Genomic DNA, 23,121 nt, shown 5'->3' with positions numbered 1-23,121 from the left:
GTCCTTTCCCTCCTCTAATCCCCAGGGCATTTTGCCTTGTTGATGAAGTTAATAACGGCTCAGGGTCACAAAACCCTGGAGACGAGGTTTCGTAAACCCAACCGTCATGCTTTAATCAAACGCAACTCTCATACTTTAATCAAAAATTTTGCGCAAAAAATGTGACAGTGCGAATTTTTAACTTCTCTCTATCATTTATATTGCACAGGCAACTGAGGAAAGTTAAAACCAAAACCAATATGTGACCCAACGCTAAGATATCGAGACAAGATATTTTTGATTTTTTTTTTCATATGATACAAGCCGGCGGTAAACTCATCCGTTTTAGTATTAAATTTTCGACACAAAACTTCTATATATGCCAAAGCAATTAAATAAAGTTATGCGTCTCTGAAAACAGGTGCAAATAAATTTTGTTCAATAATAAAGTATTATAACCAACGTTTTCACATAATTTACAACGTAATGAAAAATCATTTTACGTAAACGAAACTAATTTATGTACTTTTAAAATCACTATTTTCAACCGTTCACAAATTGAAAACAAAAACGAATTAAAATAAGATAAAAATTCTCACGGACAGATGTTTTCCATTCATTACCCCCTGAACAAACTTTCTTCTTTCATCCGCACAAAATACAATTTTTTGTTTGAACCGGAGGTAGGGTATATCAAGTAGAATTATATATACAAACAGCTGTTAATTAACCCCCTGATTAGTGCAATATATTAAAATATATAAAGAGAAAATTATCCCATCTTGCTCTATGAAAGAATAGAATAAAAAAATCAGCTTTTTATTGTAATTTAAAGCGTGCATGTTTTAAGAAGGTGGAGTTTATATCCCCAAATCGATAAATCATATTCGAGTGTTCGCTGGTAAATACAGCAACACGCGTTTTCCACGAGTCAACTTAATTAATTGAGAAATACATGGCATAAATGAACAAAGAAGAATATACAAAGAAAGGCACTGTAAAAGAGCGAAAGAAAAATAAACTAAAAAATGAGCAACCCATCGCGAGGGAGAGTTCAAAGCTTTCGACATAAAGTACGAAAAATATCGAATCAATTATCGAATGATGCTGAATTTCATGCGTATCTTGAAAGCGAAAAACGAAGAAAAGAGTTTGAAAAACTAGACTTGGAAGAATGCCGATGCATCTTTCTCACCAATAAAACACAAATGAAAGGACGGCGGAATGCTATCACAGAAGAAGAATTGAAAGATCAGATGCGAAAAGTAAGTTTGACCTCGTTGAAAAGCAAAGTCGTTCGAAAGATTAGCGGAAACGACAAAGACGAATGGGAGTTGGAAGAAATTAAAAAAATTGTGCAGTACCAAACTCACCCAAAGAGAAAAATAAGTCCATGAGGGGTTGTTTTTATTGTCTGATAAATAATACTTCGTGTCATTCTGACAATAGGGGACGTAAAAAAGAAGACCTTGGAACAAAGTTGACTAAAGATATCTTGCAGATAAATAAATCCCTTGTATATAAAAATGGGAAAAAATAACTTGCGTGTATTGGCAAAATATAACCGGTGAAATGAAAACACACGCTATCGACAATTCAAATAAAAAATTCTCAGTTAAAACATGAAACGCTCTTCGATTATTCACCTTCGAAAAAAAAATATATATGCATATTTTATTTTTATGCAAGAGAAAAAGGTGATAAAAAGAAAAACCAACAAGGTGAAGAATTTTTTTTTAACAGAAACAAGCGACATCGTGGTGAAGACACAATAACACCATCCAACATTTCCCATGATTATCGGAATACACTGCGCCACCTGATTGATGTGTTTTGTTCCATATACCAAACGAACGAATATGTTGTAATAAAAGCAGAGAAAAACACAAGATATAAATAATTACAGGATAATTTATTTCAATGAGTAAAAAGCGTTTCTTTACACCAGGTCATCACTATCCCACGTGTATAATGCATCTTGTGGTACTCACTTACCAAAACACAACACGATCAATTTCTTATGTGTTTTAACTGAGTAAGTGAAAACATGCATAACATGGTTGTAAAACGATGTACAAAACATCTAAAGTAAATACATATTTCACAACAAATATATTTTATATACAGATTAAAGTCGAGTAATGTAAACACTCGCGCGCGAGTAAATATAAGGAACTATACCGCACAAAATAAAAATTCAATTAATTTAGAATATTATTAAAAAGATTGATATAAAGAACGGTAAAATAATCTTAGGAAGGTATAAAATGATGGGAAGTGCATGCATACAAGACTACTGCAAGTTGTAAAACGTTTCAAAAGGGAAAGATATGTATACTGACAGCAACAGAAAAAATTATTTTCGTGGTACAGTATTTAGACATAGAGGCGCCAATGTTGACAAAACAGCCAATTTATGATGAACCTCCCGTCTAAACAGAAAACGCAAGTTGATAAATAAATTAGAATGTAAATATTTAAAATGTTTAATGTAAAAACAAAAAACAAATAGAGTCTTACCCTAGCTTCTAATTCTTCTAAAGCTTCAGCTATTGCCTTTTCCAGATCGTTCAACTGCTTCTTGTTAGCTCTATAAAACCAAAGCAGATAAATTATAACATTACAAGGTAGACATGGTTCTGCAAAAATATAACAATGTCATTTCAAAGCAAAAAAACTTTCCACTGATCACTAACTAATCATCGCACTAGATCCCTGAAAAGTCTGATCCCTTTGCTTGAATTTATACACACATAGGATTTCTACTATACATTGCATGATTGTTTACACATAAACATAAAAAGTAAACAAACACAACCAAGTAGAAAAAACACGAAGAAACGTGTAAAATACAGACCTATAGCCACGCTTCGTTAAATTGCAATCCAATCCCTGGAACCCTTCATCGAAAGCTTTCAATTGTGAGGCGTTGACTGAGTGTATCTGATTCGAACCAAACCAACTCACATAGAGCTGAAAATAAGTTTCGCAAAATTAATTGTGTACATTGAATAAAAATACTAAAATAAAGCAAACTAAAAATGCCAGTATCAAAACTAAACAAACGTCCATTTGCGGGGGGGCAGTCGCGAGGGGCTGTTGCGAAGGGGCCGTTGCGAAGGGCAGTTGACCTGATTTACTTTAGGCAAGCGAGGTTATACTCAGAAAGCCAACTCTGGGTAGTACACGCTTTATTTTTTTATAAGAATATGGATTTTCTAACCAGGCTGGTCGTTATTTTTATTTCTCTATTGTTTCTACTATAGACCTATCGTTTATTCACCTGAGATTCCAGCCTGACATTCCTATAAAACATATTTTTATAAAACAAAAAGCGTATAGTGTACGAAGAGTACGGTAACTAGCATTTACAGGATTACATTGCAACAGTGCTTCACAACTGATCGAGACCAGAATTTTTAATTTTATACAGGTAATAGACATGCTTAGAATTGGAAAGATCTGTTATGGTAAAACTTACCAACTTTCCATCTTGTTGACTTTTTTTAGCATCTATGTAGTTGATAATTTTACCGGGCCATGATGGATAGCCTGATATTTGCACCCAAACAAGATCACCTTCAATGAATGACGTAGTCTTTCGGAGTGACTTGTCGACAGGCGTGTCTGGTCGCATATTATCTGGAAAGTGCTTCGGCGAGTGTGGTTTACTCCCATCACTATTAGAAAGCAGATCACTGGATTGCTCGTCACAATGAAGAGTAACTTCATCAGATAGTGCGGTCGACTTTTGTGCGTCGGATTCTATAAGATGTTTAATGAGTTAACACGGAAAATTTTCACAAAATCAGTGTAATAGTATCCTAAACTTGCATGATTCGCAAACGGCCTCGTATTGTAAACAGTTTGAATGTAAATCAGGGGGTAAAATTTAACGCAAGCTTTGCAAAGTTATAACCGAAATATAATTACAATATCAGTAACTCCGCTTTGTTTAAGAGTGTTCAAACTCGCAATTTTTTTAATCAGAATAGCCTGAACTAGGTCCTGAAATATCTTTTAAAAGGGAAAGAAAGCGTACGTACTTTGAAATTCAGCTGAAGGCAGCGAATTTTCGGGGCGGCTTGTAATTTTGTTAGAAAGACACGACGAGATAATAAGTGACGCGTGCGATTTTAAATCTGACGGTGCTAACGCTGTTGACGATACAGTGGATGCTTGTTCAGATACATCCGCTGTGACACTAACACCAGATGAAGTAAAGGGTACGCTGCTGGCTGTTGATATATTCGTTTGCAGTTTGGCAGGATTGACATTGTCACAAATAGAAATACTTGCTGGTGGGTCGTTTCCGGGTGTTATGGTTCGTGTAGCGGTAGATGGAGTGTTTGTTTTCGACGCTGCAAGTGCCACGCTTGTGATAAAGGAGAGTGCACCAGAGAGGGCTGCTGGTGAGACTTGTGAAACAACTGAATCTCGACGTAGCTGTTCTTGCATGCTTTCTAATAACTCTTGTTCTTTTTTCTTTTTTTCTTGCTCAAACAACTGAACTTTGGCTGTACCCGGCGGAGGTACTGCTGGAGCAATACGAACAAAATTGCCAGTTTTATCAGAACTCGATGGTCGTAACACACCTGTATTTGCCGGATACATGTACGACATAGGCTGGGTAGGGTATTGTATCATCGGGTAAGGATTATCAAGTTGTTGTTTCGCTATCGGATAACCCGATCTGTTAACAGCTGTCACATATTGTACAGGCATCGTGGGCGCAACAGCAACAGCCTGGGACGGGTGTGCATTCATCGGTATCAATCCTTGTATTTGCAATGTCCTCTTGCCGTCCTCAATTTGAACTGGATTTTGTTGTGCATTGGGTGACTTCTGCATCGCCAATGTCTTCAATGCTTGGGATGCATTACCATTCCCCATTAGCAAAATTTTATTTTGCGGTTCTGTATGCACGTAAGCCTGTGGGTGTGGTACGGAATATGTCCGTACGATAGGCGTATTCACTTTCGCCGTAGTTGTTTGAGAGTTGCTTGCATTTTGAGTCAAAAATTGCACCAACACCATTTGCTGACCACTAGCAGGTGTTTGACTCTGAGAACAATTGCTTGAAACAAGTGTTGTTGACAAACTGAGTTCGGGTAGAGGTTTGTTCACTTGCTGACTAGTTGCCCCTGTTACGGCTAGAGGAGGCATAGATGTTTCAGTGGTTGACTCTGATGAGGTTTTCCTAGTTGTTAATACAGCGGTTTTCACCAAAGCGTTGCATTGTTGCTGTGATAATGCAGATGATTGTTCTTGTTGCAAATGCGAAGAAGTGACAATAGCATGAGATGGTTGCGACAATTGCAAAGACTGAGAATTTATACTGTTAAGTTGGTTTCTAAGTGCTTCTGGTAATTGGTTAACAGAGCTAATAGTTCGGTTAGGTGGTGCTGCTGGGTTTCCCATAGGGATCTGAACTGCGTTTCGTGCATCAACAGCCAACGTGGAACCAGTTGGTGAAACTAACGTGACTTTCCCATAAGTTGAGGCTGCTTGTAATTGCTGATTGATAATTGCTGCTTGCAAATAGATTTCTTTTAACTCGGCAGGAGTTTTACCAGCAGTCGATAGCATGGCTTGAGATGTCATGACTTGTTGATTTGACACATACACCGGTGTGGACTGAATGGTCTGTAATGACGGAATAGCATCCGCGCTCTGCATTGATTTTTGAGCTGGGAAGTAATTTGTGTGTTGCATGTATCCATTCAGCTGCAACTCGCTCGCCTTTTTTACTGCTGCATCTGGAAGCACTTTTTTAAGTGTCTTCTTTTTCGAGTATGTCATTTCTTCTGGGGTTCTTATGGTGCTACCTCTTCCTCTTCCTCTACTTGAGGGCTTGCGCGGTCTTTTCTTATCTCCCATCAAAGACTTAGGAAAAGGCATATCAACAAGATTAGGTTTTATTAAAGGTGAAAATGACGGCTTTGATTTAGATGATGTTACAACACTTTTGTTAACTGTAGGTGCTTTACTTAAAGACGAATTTTGCGGAACTTTATCAGTCGTAGATGAGGCGTCTGTGTTAGATAGATTTAAATTTCCAATCGATGCTTGAGTGTCACATCCTGGAACGCTGTTGGTGCGGAACTTACTTAAAGATGGTGGCGGTGAACCAAGAGATTTGCTGCGTACCTTTAAATTCGAAAAAGCTGACGTTGTTTCCTCTTTCTTTTCAGTTACTCCAGCACCTTTAAAAGGGGTGGCCGATAAGGCATTTATCACATCCATGCCAGTCTGAAACATCTCTAAGGGTGAAGCACCAGTCAACAGAATCTTCTTCCTGTCCGGGACAGTCTTTTCATCTTCGCTTCCTCCCCTTTTAACCTTTCCTAAAAATCGTAAAAATAAAAAGTCAGTTCCAAACAATTACTTACATAAACTGATATGAAATTAAAAAAAATTAAAATTTAATGTTACAGATAGTTTCAAATATAGCGCTAGTATTGACCAATTTAAACTGCAAAACCGTTGTGTTATCTAGTGTAAATAAAAGCTGCTCTGAAACTGTAATTTTTTAATCTGAATGTCCATGAAAAACTACTGAGTCAACCAGCGATTTATTTAAAAATTTATTAGACTTAAAAAAACACTAGCACAACAGGTACGCTCGAAGCGGAGTTTAAGTAATCGTGCCAATTTTGAAAGAACTCCAAGTGTGGATGCATATCCAGTACCAACAAAAAGACGGAATGGACTTTTGGAAAGGATAAACTTGAAATACAATTGACTTGGTTTTTCTTGAAACATAATATGCCATAATTATCTTAAAAAAAATCATACTTTTGATCACACACTGGGGCAAAGTAAGTTTGGAGAAATAGGGTACCAAACAAACATTGGGCATTAATCTCTAGTACAAATTACAATCTTTACCTGGTTTTCTTCCTCTGCGCTCATGCTTTATTCTGCTAGTAGAAGGAAAGCACTCCTCAAAACGTTTACAAACACCGCAAGCAGTCACGTGATTGGGATCGGTGTTTGCAGAAAAACCAAATTTACTCGGAACTTTCGGATTGAAGCTGAACACTTCTTCCGGTTTGAGAGGGCATTCCAGTCCACATTTGCAGGTCGACTCAGATAGCAGATAGTTAACAAGGTCATCGTGATGGCGTAGTCGACTTTTATTTGGACTAAGCAGATGACATAAAATAATTTACAACCACAACTAACAGATCTTTCTAAGAAAGTACTTCACTGAATCTTGCAGTTCAAGAGTGGACTTAATATACCATTTTTTAACATTCAATTTCTGTTCACGTAAAAGTTGTTAAGCAACTGTTGTTAAACAGTCACTGTAGCGATTTTAATGAAAACATTTGTCATAAAGTAAAGTGACCCAAGAGCTGTTTTACAAATGCTGTAGACATTTTTTATCTCTATAACAGTTGCACAAAAATTACAGTTTTCATTAAAAACCAAGTGCAAAATAGAATGGACGTTCTAAAAAATGTCTAGGTTTGAATTCTTAACTTCTTAATCTCTTAATTTGAAAAACAAAACATAATAATAAAAGCATACTAACCTAACATATGTTATGCCATCTTTTTCTAAGATGCGGTTCCACCCTCTTGGGACAAATATCGGAGGTAACGTCAGATTTGGTCCATTTGCATTACCAGTTTTAACAGCTTGGAATGTTTTCTGTTCTATATTAGAAACCCCAACAACATTTCCTGTGATCAATGCATTACTGCTAGTTTGAATGTTTGGTGACTTTGTGAAGGCACTCATATTTTGGCGACTTACTTTAATAAGCCCTTCACCTGCTGCCAAATTGGCAGTTTTATATAAAACAGCTGGTGCTGGTTTTATATGAATATAGGAGCTGTTCGCTTGGGAAACATTTAGGTTTGTACCTTGCATGATAACAGAATTAGTCAATGATTTCATATGTGATAATGGATTAACAGTGCTAGTATAAATTGTGGAATTATTGGTTTTATTGCTGATGTTCTGTAAACTGTGAGTGTAAATAATGCCAGCTGATCCAAGTGCGGAAGAAGAAATTGAACATGTCGAATTGATGTGGGAAGATATAGTTTTGTAAAGCAACTCAGAATAGGCTAAGGTTGGTACATTGCGTGCTGGCAGAGATGTGGCTATGGTGTTTTTAGTTTGCGTATTTGTTGAACATGTGCAAATTACTTGCTGCTTTGCTTGTTTTTCCGTTGTTGAAAGTTTTGTATTATTAGCTGTATTGTTTATTAAAGATGCAACTGACAGATTCATCTTATTTCTTGAAATTGGGTTAGTAGGCGATGAAGATGACATTTCTCATGATCTAAAACAAAACCGATGCATGCATTTACTACACTAACATTTTATACAATCATCATCATCATCATAATCATTCTTGGCTTAAGCCGGGCGAATAACGTGATTCTTATGGTAATTCACATGTTATTTGCATTCAACAAGAATTACTCTTTTTAAGTAAACAGTTTCCTTATTGGCATGTTATGTTATTTGCATGTTATTCATACATATTACATAAGAATAACCTTATTTGCATTAATGTGAAGCTGGCTTTAATATCCGTTTTCCATTTTAGCATGGATTGGACAGGGCATAAAAAATTATTAATATCAGTTTTCATATAATAAAACAGAAAGAGTTATTTAATGGTGTCCCCCTCTCTTTTCTAAAATTTCTAAAGTTGTTGTGCAATAGAATTAAAACTTACTACAAGGTGTTGCTTAGACCAATTTATGCAGAATAAAAGTTAGGAAAAGAAACAAAATACAAGGTGTAACTATATAAAAGCCCATAAAATGTTATGAAAAAAGTTTACCAGCGGAAGAGGCTGAATCAGCACGTGTAGAGTTAATAGCGTCACTGCATAAAATACCCGGAAATGTGCAGTGAACACTATTACTACACACATAATATTCATATGTTGATTCAAATGTCCAACATATCAACATTTTTATTAAAATTTGTCATCAGGTCTGGCTGCAGCCTTCTTCAGGAATATTTGAGTAGGTTTGCGATGATTTGCGCATGCAAATCAAGTAACAAGTGCGATGTAAGCCTCTAAGGTTTTACGGAAAGCCAATATGCAGATCGTAAGGTATGGGATTGTTAGCAAAAAATTAAAGACGTTTTTAGATGTCTTTTTTAAATCTTCTGTTAGAAGATGCTTTTAAGATATCTTAATTGCATTTTTTTAAAAATGTATTTCGAAAGTTAATAAATTTGAATCTCATGGTATATATACATGTTTTAGATGTCTTTTAAAAAATCTTTAAAAGACGTCTTTCAAAAGATATCTAAAAGTTATCTAAAATATATCTTTTAAAAGACATCTTTCTTTTCTTCCTATAATGTATCTATTGTGTATTTTCCTACTTCTATATTATATGAAAAATTCAATATTTAAAAACGACAGTGTTCGCAAACTTGGTTAGCAAGTTTATTTTTCTCTGAAATTAATTTTTCACAAAAGTAAAATAATCGTCACTTTAAATAAAAAATACTAATGTCTTTTGACAACATTTTTTTTTCATGACGTCATAATTTTGTTTTGCTGACCCCCCTGGTGGACATTCTTAAACAATTGATCATCAACATTCAAAAAAGTATATGAATGTTCTTAAGGTGTGAGTAAGGGAAAAAGTGTGATGTTTTAAAATACCTTCTATTAAAATTACGTGAAAGTTGTAATATTGTTGTTTAATATTTTCTGAAAGTTTATAAAATTGCCTAAAAGATGATATAGAAATTATTGAAAGCGAAATAAAATTGATGACATTAAAAGACGCTAAAAAAATGACCCCTCCTTTACTAATGCATCTCCATTTACAAAACTTTTAGTTTTTGTATGATTGATGTTCACTGTTTTGTAATCACAACACATTGATCTAAAAACGATCTGAAAATTACGGTGCAATTATTTTCTGTTTTGAAGATAATTTCCATTAACTTTTTTTATCGAATTAGAAACCATAATTCGCTAAAAAATACGTCTTAACTCGAAATCTGTTCACACTTACGAATTAAATTTTAAATCGTTTTTAGGTACATCTGTCTTTGAAAGCCGTTCACCCTCCCCTTGTAGCTTTTATAGTTTTGTAAATGAAGATGAAAAGGCTAGCAGTACTAACACACAAAATGAACATTGCGAAAAAGAGCTTTAAAGATTTTTAAAAATATCATCACTTTTGTATAGTTAAATGGTCGCTACAGGTGTTTTTAACAACTTCTGTACAACGCGTGTGTCTGCTCATATTCACACTTAAAAAATATTCAGAAGATGAGAGATGGGCAAAGTAAAAATAAACAAAAAGGAAAAGGAAAAAATGTTACAACATCTGATGGAATATAGATTTAAAAAAATGATATGATAACATAAATGTCTGAGTCGTATTCGCTATCGCTGAATAAAACATTCATTATTTTCTTTCGACTTACGCTTTTGTTCAATTTGCGCATTATTATTTATTTTCAATCTTCGCTTGGATGAAGAGTTAAACACTTTCTTCTAATTTTTTTTCTCCTTTTTGAAGGAACAGAAGCTTTATGACGATAAGTAGAGATTTTTTAAAATTTTATATAGCCTAATGTTGTTAGTGTTGCTCGCTTGTAAAAAAACTTTTTTCGGAAAAAGCATTAATGAAATTCAAATTAAAAAAGTGATTTTTAATTGATTGGATAAAAACAAACAATCATAAAAGAAAAGTGATACAAAAAATTTAATGGTATCGTTTTTTACAACGTTGGTCGTGATTACGTTATCGTTACAAAATATGCTTATACCACAGTTTATTCCCAAAGTGAGAGACATAAACATTTTCACCTATATTTGATCTTTTTAGCACGTTCAGCTGGAAGACAAATGATGAGGATTGCGTTTTTGGAAAAAAGACGCATTTCTATCCTATTTTGAAAAAAAAAAAATTTCCTTTACTCACACCTTAATTTTCTTTTGTTTAAATGGATTTGTTATAATTTTTTTGTAAGAAAAAGAAAAGAAAATTGTCAAGCTTCACAAAGCCTTATAGTTTCCCTAAAATGTGTTTAAGTTTTGTTCTTATTTTGGTTTTGCTATGACTTTTGACCTAACAAAAAATCTGATAAAAAACATTTTATACTGTATACAATTTAGAAACGTGCAATCAAATTCTGGATGGTATCGAAGAGTAGAACTAAGTACCAGTTGACAGAAGACCTCTGATTCATAGACATTAGACTTAACTCTGTCATTTACACATTAAATATATCCCTTTTTGTTTCTTCTGAACTGACTTCTTTATTGTTTTGAATATTTATGTTGTTTATTAAAGAAAACAACCTTTGAATGCCCTAGAGAAAAACTACAGGTTTCTTACAGTTTATGGAAGAAACATAATGAAACTTTATGTGATGACTGTAAGCCTTGCTAGCGGTACAACTAATATCAACTACTAGATATTTTCACAGAACTTTTGAAGTGATTCTTTCCTATGGCCTAAACTTAATATATATATGCTTAAGATTTTTTTTGATTAGAGTTCTAATTTGTGCTTTAAAAGGCATGCTTATTTAAAAACTGACTAAGAAATAAGTGTACTTCTCTACGCATGCATAAGTACATATAGGAAGAATTCATAATACAGTTTTTTTAAATGATTACAATTTGTAAATATGAATATAAAAGGTTTAATTGTAAAGTGTATTTTAATATTTTATTTATTTATTTTTGTGATATTTGCCTACTTTGTAAAGTATAGCATTGTTTAAAGTATAACTAAACAATAAGAGTTTGATATATATATATATATATATATATATATATATATATATATATATATATATATATATATATATATATATATATATATATATATATATATATATATATATATATATATATATATATATATATATATATATATATATATATATATATATATATATATATATATATATATATATATATATATATATATATATATATATATATATATATATATATATATATAAGTTCAAATATATTTTCATTGAAATATATTTGTCGTCTTTGATATCGCTATCTCTGCAACTTATTAAAAATGTATCATAAATGTCCTAAATTTATTTTAAAATATGCCTATTTTTTTCTGAGAAGTATAAAAAATAAGAACAAAAACAATTAAAATAAAAATCAAGATAGGGACGTCTTATAGATAGATAAAAGATATCTTTCTGAAGATGCATTTAAAAAGTTGCATTAAAGATGCATTCAAGTCGCTTCTACATCTTTAAAAGGTCTGACAGACATATTTAAAAAGCATGTGGTGTTTTTCGAAAGATGTCTAAAAAGATTTTTGAAATGCATCTTTAAAAAGACCTCTTTTAGACGCTTAAAAGATGAATTATGGACGGACAAATTAACGCTAAAAAAGAAGTCTTTTAGAAATTCGGAAAATGTCTACAAGACATCTTTTAGAGCTCTTTATGGCAGCTGGATAAAAGACCTTTTTAAATAGACAAAATAAATGTTTCTTTTTAAATCTTTTCCAAAAAAATATGTAAAAAATACAACCATAATCATGATAACCAAATTATTTTTACTAAAATGGTTGTGTGCAACATTTTTTGTCATTCAAACAAATGGCACTAAAAGACATGAAATATATTTGATTGATAGCTAGCACTACTTGATTAATTAAAAAAAAATGTGCTTTTTTAAAATAACCAATCATTTTTCTTGCAACTCAAAAATTCTCTCTTCATTATTGAGTTGACGGTATGAAATGTCACAAAATGTAGAACTTCAAACAAATGTGGATGCTGGAGGATTGTAAAAGCAAGTGGCATAGTGGTTAAATGACATTCAGCAACAAGATTGTAAGGGGCAAGCATTTTTTGCCAATAATGTGCTACCAGCTTAGTAGTTACAACTCTTGTGCACTTGGGAGGTAGCACTGGTGAACTGTTAGATGTTGCAAGTTGTTTGGTAGAGCACAGAACCTAATGGGATTCGCGTATCACAAAATAATTTTTAAATACTTTAGAACTCTACATCTAAACCATGATGGCCTTTTCCTGAAATATGCATATATTTGTATTGTTTATCTATAGCTGTTTAAAGTGTGTTAACCTAGAATTTAAGAGATGTAAACATCAGATCAAATAAAAGTTATAATGACAAACACGTACACTGGGAAAAAGGTACAATTACATTTGCGGGCAGGCTATGAAAATGATAAATATGTTTTATTTCGTGATCGTATCCAGAACAAAAAATCCACCATTTTGAACTCGTTCCATAGCACAAACACGCATGCGCGAGTGAAAATATCGGAACAAAGACTGGATAAATACCGGGACCATTTCTTATAAACAACGAACCCCGATTTTTCCAACTTCGTTCCACCCAAGGGTATTTTGCGAGAATGTGATTTCTATTCAAGATAATTATTATTCAGTTACACAAAGTATTATAAAAGAAGCTGGAAATCGTAAATTTTATCGTATTTTCCTTCAGATGAATGAAATGAACAGTCAAACTCTCATAGTCGCGGTCAACACTCGATAGCGAACGTCATTCTTCTGAGGTCCCAATTTACAGCACCCCTGAGAACTTACTCTAGCAGCGGACACCCCGACAATGGATATAAATTATATAATTCCCCAGTGGTTTTTGGATAAGGATCATTTAAATTATATTTAGTTCTATTATTATATTGAATGTATTAATCTAAAATAAACAAAAGATATAATATAATAATCAGAATGTATATATTATTGAGTTCAATATCCTACATCCCCACCTCCACGTAAATACGTCTCAGGGACGTATTTACGTGGAAGTTTTGTGGCATATCGCGGCCTGGAGGTCGATTCCATGTTGGGAGAAGTGTTCGTGTCGCGAGGAACCGTTGTGGTTGCGTCAGGGGACTCGCTAATGTGCTGCGTAGATTCATCAGTCTTGTAAATCTCGTCTCGTTGGACAGCTAGGCGATTGGCCAGTGTCTTCTTCTTCAAGACACCAAGGCTCTATGGCGACGATGGGGTCAATCAACGGCGTAGAGGCTTGTGCATTCGGCGAGTTTGCGCATGGGGATTGAGGGCGAAGTGTGGGCACGGGTCGGGTGCGTGAGAAGTTGTTACAGCTGACAATTTCCGGCGAGGCTGGCTCGAACTTTCACAAGAACTTCCTGTTCATACGCGTGACACGTCCTGTTCCATCGATCTTCAAGGTATAACTCTCGTGACCGTGACTTTCAACGACAATCCCAGACCGATCCCAACGCTTTGGATGGGGTCCTGTTTCGTTCTGGACGTAGCACCGATTACCAACATGAAATATCGGGAGAGACTTCGCATGTCCGTTGCGGTCTTCGGCAGTGCAATGTGTTGCCAAACGTTTCTAGACGATTGATGAAGGCAAACGCGTCTCGAAGTGGCCTACCAAAGACGTTTTCTGTTGGAGAAGTGTTGCAGTCAGGCTCTGGTGTGTTGCGCAATTGCATCATTGCTCTCCGAAAGCGATCGGTGTCCAGCGTGCCTGGCGAGTCTGTATTCGATCGCAGGAGACGCTTCGCCGATTTAACACCAACCTCTGCTCCACCATTGGATTGGGGATGGTATGCGGATGACAATCTGTGGTTCACCCCTCGTTTCGACAGGATGTCCTTTGACGTGTTAGTTACGAATTCGGGTTCCCCATCGCTTGACAGTTCCTCCGGTACTCCAAAGCGTGAGAACTAGTTGCGGAGGCAGCTGATGAGACCACTGGAGCCTACCTGTGGGGATTTGCTTGGAACACGTCAGACTATTGTATGTAATAAAGAAATACGTGCTTTCAAGATATTCCTATTTTTAAACCGTTCTATTTACAAAAGTGTGTAATGTATATATATATCGTCTCGATTATTCATACATAACACCAACCAGATAATGTTGACCAACACAGTCGAAAAAATCAGCGTAGGTCTGCTAGAATGGTGTAGCCGGTGGTGTTGATGAAAGCGTCTGGAGGGACAGTTGGAGGATGCAGTTTTGACAGGATTTAAACTAAACAGGATTGTCTCCGCCCGTCGATGTCCTTTGTGATGCCTGGGCAGAAGACTATTGATCGAGCACACAAACCCATTGTTGAGGTACCTTGATGTGCGGAATCAAGAATGTCAAGAACGGACGGGCGTAAGGAAGAGGGTACCACGACTCGATTGTTGTAGATGACAACCCCGTCTGTTACGTGCAGACTGTGGCGGTGCTGCCAAAATGGAGCACTCAAAGGTTATGTACACCATCATTCAGGGAAGGAAACGAGATCCACCAAGTGTGATTCGCCATCCGTCAGCACAGAAATTGGGACGCAGATCGCTACAGTTGCAATGCTTTTGGAGGAGGAAGTGTCCGATACCTGTCTTTGATCCGTCTGTGCGAAGACACGTCAGTTTGTCTAAGTCGAAGATCTTCAGTCTTTCTTTGATTGCCTTAACAATCGCTGCCTTAGTTGACTGGAATGCTTTAGCTTATTCTGAAGTCCATTTGAACAGGTGGTGCGGAGAGAGAAATTGGCGAAATGGTTCCGTGTGTCGATGTAACTGTGCTTAGTTTGCAACTTGGTTGACCAATCCAAACGAGCTTCGAATGTCAGTTGTTGATGTAGAAGTAGGAAAGTTTTCGATTGCCCCGTAGAATTTTGGCATTGGGTCGATTCTCTTGTCTGTGTTTTAAAACCCGGCAAAGTCAATTTCCCATGAAGCAAACTGAAACCTGGATCGGTTCAAAACAACACCTGCTTGACAAACAGTGAGAAGGAAGTCGATTGACTCCACCAGTTCTTTTCGAATTTTTCGTCATGGAAATTCGTGTCGTCTGCGATTCGCTTCTTTTGATCGAAGCCAGCAAGGATAGCGTCAAATCAACGGTTGTATCAGTCACGGGAAAACAAGAGGTCCCCCTCAAGTAACGCCATCGGCGAAATGAGGTGACAAATGTGGTGAGATATCTGACAGATTCCCGTAATGGTACGCTTTCACCTTGGAGAGGTCAGAAGTCAGAAAGTCAGCCCTGATGTAGGAGTCCAAAGACCACAGATTAGATTGCGCACCTGAGTCAGCCACGAAATCGATTTTGGAAGCTGTGGACGAGACGTCAGGAGAATTCTGTAAGGTAACTGTCGGATATTTGGTCAGTTTTTCCCGTTTCCGTTTGCCTTTGGTGAATATATAGTGGTCAAGTATCTTGGGGGCGGCCTGTGGTGTAGGTTCTTGGATGTTCACAGTGGAGATCTGGCCAAGGAAATCATCATTATTATGGGAAATTGACCCTGTAGTGCCTTCCTGTCTCGGGGCTCTCTTCTTTCAATATGTTTCACACCGGGTGTGAGGACGACGATTCCAGCCACGCGACTTCTTAGTGTATAGGCTGAAGGTGTCCGAGCAATCTGGACACTTGGCCACCATTGACTGATCGAATGGGGATGGTGACTGGGGGCGGTTTTGAGGTGGTTTTCTGGGTAGCTCGACACTGTCGCATTTGCTGCAATACTCACCAACTGATGAGATTTTTGTGGTCGGATTGGCATTTCTTGCTGTTCCCTTCGATTTGATGAGTGCATGACATTATTGATTGACTTCACTATGATACCTTTGATACCTTCCATGCTGAGGACTGTCAGCAATCCCACTTAAGAGTACGTCTCTGGTCACCTCATATGTGTAGTAGACTTCCCCCGTGCAGGTGCAGGGTTGTATGCAGGATGTTGATTTTCGTGGAGGTGGGACTGCACACTTATTAGTGCAGCAGCACAAACCCCTTCGACATCCTCGGTCTGGAATCCACAACTAGCAATTGAGCACGATATAAAAACCATATTGTTGTGTAAACCATATTGATCTAAAATAAACAAAATATATAATATACTAACCAGAATGTATATATTATTGAATTCAATATCCTACAGTTGTTGTAAGATATTTGTCTAATTTTACTTAAAACTATTCTCATCCCCAGAGCTCATTGAGATAAATTTAAGGTTTTATCTCATAGAGCTCTGGGGACAAGAATAAGTTAAAACAATGTGCACATTTTTCTTCAATTTTTCTTTATTTTTTTATTACCTGGATAAACAATTGAATTATTAACCCAGTTTATTTTTAGGGCTTTTTTTCTCTCTACTTAAACCAGCCTCTCGACACATTTTAAAATCAATTTCACGATTTCACTAACAACAGAAAGCGAAAAGGCAGCCCTAGGGACAAGATTTCAGTTACCTTCGCATAGGACGAATTCTTTTTATAGTGCCGATGTTTTCGGCTATGGAAAGACTTCGTTGCGTAAGAAACCGTCAAACTTCTTTACAAAGTATTTTGCCTTACGTTAAAAATAGGTTTAATCAATAGACCTAGAAACTAAAAAAAAAATACAGTTTTATCGAAAGAGCGAAATGATTGCAGTTTAATACAAAACGCTGCAACTGAGAAAGAGATTTAAATTTCGTTTATATCGTGTCATATTAGCATTAACGATTAAAAGCAACCTTTTATAGTGTAAACAAGCACAGCAACGATTTAAAATTGTATACACGCTTTTGGTTGAGACTTAATATTACCTACGTTTGTATATTTTACAGACTTTACTAATGTTGTTGGTTGACATATTTCTAGGAAAAAATCTAGGTATTGCTTGAGGAAACATAAATTAAACTGCGAATACTTTTCTATCTGGAGATCGTTGGTTGGTTATTACACTTCTTTGACCACCAAAACATCCTCGTTTTCACAGATGCAAGATATTTAGTCCATTTAAACTAACGTCGATTCGATTAAACGCCCCTCATGCCTGGTGTCTAACCGCCCCAGAGACTGCAAGACGGAGAAGATTGGGCTGATGTCCCCCGGGCCAAGCGTGGGGTATTGCACAAGGGAGAAGTACTCAAAATTAAGCCTTCCAACAAAGCGTATAACTTTCAGCTGTTTTCGAACCAACATCTCTTGCACAAAGCAACGTCGGTAACACTGAACTGCAAAAGAATCTAGATACGAAGTGGTTAAACGAGTATTGCAGAGGGATTAGAAGGGAACCATTGTTACAGCCATTTGCATAAAATTGAAAACCAATGCCAGCGAAGAAACAAGACTCGACGTTTCCAAATGCTTCAAGACCATCAAGCATTCTTACAAAAGAGAGCTAGAATGAAGAAATGCAGCGCTAGAGCAAAAGCGTTTACACGATTAGTATTTTTATCAACTGAAAGTCCGGAAACGTCATTCAACAAACTCTGGTCAAAAAAGAAATGTCGAAAACAAGACTTGCCTTCTACAGACCGTGCTGAATTGCCTCTATAGAATCGCCCTGGCCATGGAAAATACGGCCTTCGTTAGTAAACGCAGTCATTGTCTGCTTTACCACATATTCTAGGCTCTTCTTTTTATCCTCTGTAACAGAAAATGATGAAGTGGTCAGTGAAGCACATTTAAACGAGCTACTTAAAATTGAAAACTTAAAAAATAAAAGCGAAAAATAGTTAATTATAGTATAATAATTAAAAATTAGTTAATTAGGTTGGTTTAGGAAAATACAAGCTATGAATGTGACTCTATATATAGAGAACTAATAAACATCGTCCTGAGAGTGCTGTTGGCAAGGTTTTTGTATAAGGACGGTATCCCAACAAGGTTCGAAATGTAAAAAAAAAAAATAACAAAATAATTTTATGTAAAAAAAAGGTAAGTTTTTCATGATAAATTAATTTGACCCTTCGGACTCCACGATGGACTGACGCCTGTGGATGCAGGGGAGAGAGAGAACATTCTACAAAGTGAAAGTTTCTGCGAACCGTACCTCACAATACGCATGCGTGCGTATTTATAAACAAAGTACCCTAGCTATCTGGCCGTTGTGGAAGCGGTGGAAGAAGAAACAAACAAACAAAAGCTCAATGTTTATAAATTTTATACTTTCTTTAGCAGTTTAGCTATACTAATGCATCTTCTTGTATGTTGCTTTATTTGTGTTTGTTTTGTGTGTTTTGCCATTTTTGCTAATAAACGAGGAAACTGGTAATAAATTTAGCTAGTTAAGCAGCTAGCTAGATAGACTATAATAATAACACTTCAGCGAAGATCCCCTAGTATGTCCTTCTCAAAAATATTTAAAACTAAACTTAATCTACTATTTGTAAACAATCTTCATATCTTTTTTTTTGCTAGAAGTACGGCATTTACGTATTTTTACTTTCTTTTGCTGGAAGTTACGGCATTCACATATTTCTTTTTTCTAAAAGTCGCTTGGCCGGGTTGGTTGGAGAGTTGACGATGAAAAGATATTTTCTTTTTAGGGTTCTCTGTACTAGGAGCTTTTTTTTACTTCTCTACAATTTTGACTACATATGCTACAAGGCTGATATATGTTTTCAGGCCACTCTCGTTGTTTTTTAAGCTCATGTTATGAAGGTCTTTCAAGATAACATTTTTCCCACACAGATTGGAAATATGGTTTTGAATTAATTTTCTGTTGTCTTTCACTTTTAACATTTGTGATACCTGAAAAACATTCCTGTAAGAAAAAACGGAATATTTGAATCGCCGCAACTATGATATACGGTCAGATTTTTCTCTGTGCATACAATCAAGGTGACTTACTTTAGTTACAGGATGATTATGTTCTGCTGTAATTGATTTCATATACAGTTTTTTTCCAGAATTTCTAGCTCTTTTTGCTACACTTTCTACTGATCTTGAACTCCTTACATACAGTTGTGTGAAAGTTGACTTATCATGCTCGTTAATAGCCTTTAGCAATTCGTCAAAACTAAAAAACTCGTTACCAAAATTCATTTTCAATAAATTAATTTTTTAATCAACAACAATTCTTTCACTTGTAAATAACTCACGAGGAATGCTATTTCGTACCTTCTGCAATATTCTCCACGCCACATGCGAAGGGCGTCAGCGGTGATTTTATGTACGCTGACCAGCATTTTACGCATTCATGTACTTGTAGCAAAAAAATTAAAATACGGTCACATACTTTTAGTCACTTCGATTATAGCAGAGGAGCCAAACATTTGACGTTTTAGGAAGAAATGACCACATAAATTAACTACAGCAAAAATGTTTCACTTCAATTGTACATTACTGTTTTAATAACCATACAGTGTTCAAAAATTTTCATTTATACAATTTTTGCTGATAAATTCAAATGTGCCATTTATTTTGCTCAAACATTTTTTTGTGTCCTCTTTTAAAATTTGATGATGTTAACCAGATTCGAGATTATAGATGGTTTCAGAAATTATTCAAATGTTGGTTTGAACTTAAGGAGACGTCAAACCCTTTTTGCCCATGTTGAGAATAAAGCGTATATTTCCTAAACTATAAAATTTAACTTTATAAAAGTATATATATTCTGAAAGCCTATTAAATTTCCTATGTAGCCATGCTACTCTGATTATTCGTCGAAAAAATAGAAAGGCGTAAAAAATTATTGAACACGTTTTCAAAGTCTCTGATACTTGAAGGTAGAAGGTACAAGCATTTTACTTTTATATTGTAAAAGTTATATCATTAAACTCAGCTCCCCATGGGCATGGAAAAGGTGCCTGCGCTTCAGTAATTCGAAACAAAGAAAAAAATTTCTTTAGGTTTGCATGCTCTGTATGATACAGAATTGTGCTGATGCGTCATGATTCTACAGCATGTGGCTATTTTTTAATAAATAATTTATATATTGAAAGCGAAATAACGTAAACTCACTTGTAAGCATAACAAAAATTAGAGTACACAAGCAACCTCGTTCCCAGCGCCTTTTGTTTGGAAAAGGAATAAATTGATAGGAAAGACTGTATTCAAGGAAAATAAAGTATAAAATAATGTGGATAAATACGTTTTCTTGCAGCTAATTATTGTAAAATTTTGCTGATCCATACTGCACTCCTTGTATATAAATCCATAACACCAGCTTTCTCCATCGCCTGTGATAACAATTACAAAAAAGGTTAAAAAACGGGTACAAGTTGGGATTATTATGCAAATCAATGGTTACCTGAGGGCTTCCAGTATGATTCATGTAACAAGAAATTTCGTGCTCAATAAACCATTCAAGATACTCGATGGAGGTTATTTCGCCACTGTCACGTTGTTGTTTCTTCTTGCACGTAGGACATAATGCACTTTGGTGAACAATGTCAATGATCTTATGATCTTGCCAGTGTCTTGCATAATTGCGGCAACAATACCATCTTTTGCTTGCCAACCTCTACTGTTCCTAGAACAGTCAAAGCTTGTTCCACAAATGTGTAAACGTGGTGAAGAAATTACACTGTGTTTTGTTTTCAGCTCTTTTACCTCGTTTGCTGCAGAGGACATGTTTCTTTCTGCCACAACAGACGCCTGTGTCACTAATTTACTCGCATGATTCTTCCAGGACGAATAAATGATAGGGCTACCAAGGTTTAAAATTGTGAACAGTTTGAGTGCTGGCTGACGACCACGACCGATTACTCTCATACCAAGTACTAGATGCTGTTTTAATTTGGTATTTTTGTTGACCTTGAAAGCGATTGGTTGAGTAAAATCCCTTATTTTTTTAACAATTTTCATTTTTGCAGACAAAAAACAGTTTGGTGCCTAGACCATGGTGGAATGTTTTTTTCCCCATTACTATAATCTTTGAGTGACAAAAAGTACAGCACATTTTGCTATCTTCCTGCCATTGTTGTTCCTGGTTATATTATGAACCGAGGTTGCTAGCAGCGAGGATTCTTTTCCGTTGAATTAAGAAATGTTCTGCCTTTTTTTGCAACCTTTTCAATTTTCTTTTTTTGAACAAAGATCCACTAGCACGTCCCATATTCGATAAGATTATGATAAATGTAAATATAAAGAAAGAAAATAATAACCAGAAATTATTTTTTAAGTGTTTCAACTTGTGTTCTCAATGATATGTAGTTCGTAGGTTTTTATTCATATCAACCTCAATTAATGAGTATATAATCATTTTGAGAATGGTTAAATGATCAACTTCAAAAAATACCCTCATATCTTCAGCATATTAGAAAAAACATGCTCATGTGTGCAAGATTTAAATTTTTTTCAATTTTTAAACAAAGGTTTGAAAAAAATGTTTGTTAATTTATAGATAGATAGATAAAATTTTTTTAAATAAAGGATGATATGAACCATTTGCTTCCTGAAGGCATAAAAATATTTTTTTTGAGAAAAAATCAAAAAAAGGGTTTGACATATCCTTAACTCAGTAAAAATGTTCTCAGAGATGATGTAAAAAACTCTTGAAAATATATAGAGAGATAGCTAGATTCCTTTGTTTACATTTTCAGCAGTAAGTTAATGAAACCAGGGCTCGATTCCCCTTGACGGAGATTCAATATGGGGAATTGAGTATCACCATAGCCCTGGGTTAACCCAAGCCATGTTAGGGAAATTGGGTAGATGGCGCACTGTGTGGGCCATTGGATGTTGCAGGGAATTGTCTGCTAGAGCGCTGACCCTAATTGAGTTTGCGTAGCTCAAAAAGAGCATTAAATACTCCAGGACTCCCCAACAAAGCCATGGCCCCTCCTGAAAATAATAGATAGGGTATATCCCTCGATATTTTTGAGGTTAGCCATGTAAAATATGTACATCTATCCATCCATCCATCCATCCATCTAGTTCTTTGGCTTTGGCATCTGTTTGGTGAAAGATGGAAAAGCTTTAAGTACTTACTTTACTTAGCATTTCCATCTTCAGATAAGGAATTGTTAGGACTATAAATGGGTCGGTTCAAATAAATCATCAAATAATAATAGTTAAGACCCGAGAAGTATTTCCATGACGAGAAGTCCACGGAAAAAGACTTCTCTTTAGCAAGCTCTAGCTATAAAATGCTATAAAAGAGTTTTTTATTGCACTATTGAGGAATATTTTTTGGAAAAGATTTTGCATAAAGTTGTAAACATTGTTGTAATTTAACCTATGGCAAAACATTTGGTAAACATGTGTTACTAGAAGCGATTTTAGAAGGATTTGAACCGAAATGGACTTATCAAAGTATTTAAATAAGTTAATTTTGATTTTTAAAGAGGTTATTGAACAAGTGCGAAATGATTTGAAAAAAATTGTGGAACAATTTCTTGAAACATATTTGAAACGGTTGTTTTGGAAAAAAAAAAAAAATTTGTTTCAAATATATAGTTTCAAAAAATAT

General features: G+C 35.4%; 1 protein-coding gene across 1 annotated transcript; it reads right to left on the bottom strand.

The window, feature by feature from the left end:
- Positions 1-1,872: 1,872 nt before the first annotated feature.
- LOC130621504 (uncharacterized) lies at positions 1,873-13,528 on the bottom strand. Its single transcript, XM_057436804.1, has 8 exons — positions 13,117-13,528; positions 7,520-8,278; positions 6,871-7,127; positions 4,026-6,326; positions 3,461-3,744; positions 2,837-2,952; positions 2,500-2,569; positions 1,873-2,411 (listed from the first exon to the last, which is right to left on the bottom strand). Exons 2-8 carry the CDS (start codon positions 8,266-8,268, stop codon positions 2,394-2,396), a joined length of 3,795 nt encoding a protein of 1,264 aa, XP_057292787.1. The 5' UTR covers positions 8,269-8,278; positions 13,117-13,528; the 3' UTR covers positions 1,873-2,393.
- Positions 13,529-23,121: the final 9,593 nt, after the last annotated feature.

This window comes from Hydractinia symbiolongicarpus, chromosome 12 (assembly GCF_029227915.1).
Source record: "Hydractinia symbiolongicarpus strain clone_291-10 chromosome 12, HSymV2.1, whole genome shotgun sequence".
NCBI lineage: Eukaryota > Metazoa > Cnidaria > Hydrozoa > Anthoathecata > Hydractiniidae > Hydractinia > Hydractinia symbiolongicarpus.
Note: the sequence above shows the minus strand (reverse complement) of the source record. Positions and strands in the feature narration are given on the sequence as shown.

What these genes read in the sequence shown, in the direction of transcription:
- LOC130621504 (XM_057436804.1), bottom strand. Translation starts at nt 8,268, where the DNA reads ATGTCATCTTCATCGCCTACTAACCCAATTTCAAGAAATAAGATGAAT. An exon ending in GTCAACAAGATGGAAAGTTG is followed by an intron (nt 2,953 to 3,460) that starts GTAAGTTTTACC and finishes ACTTATTTTCAG; the next exon opens with CTCTATGTGAGTTGGTTTGG. An exon ending in TTAACGAAGCGTGGCTATAG is followed by an intron (nt 2,570 to 2,836) that starts GTCTGTATTTTA and finishes TTGGTTTTATAG; the next exon opens with AGCTAACAAGAAGCAGTTGA.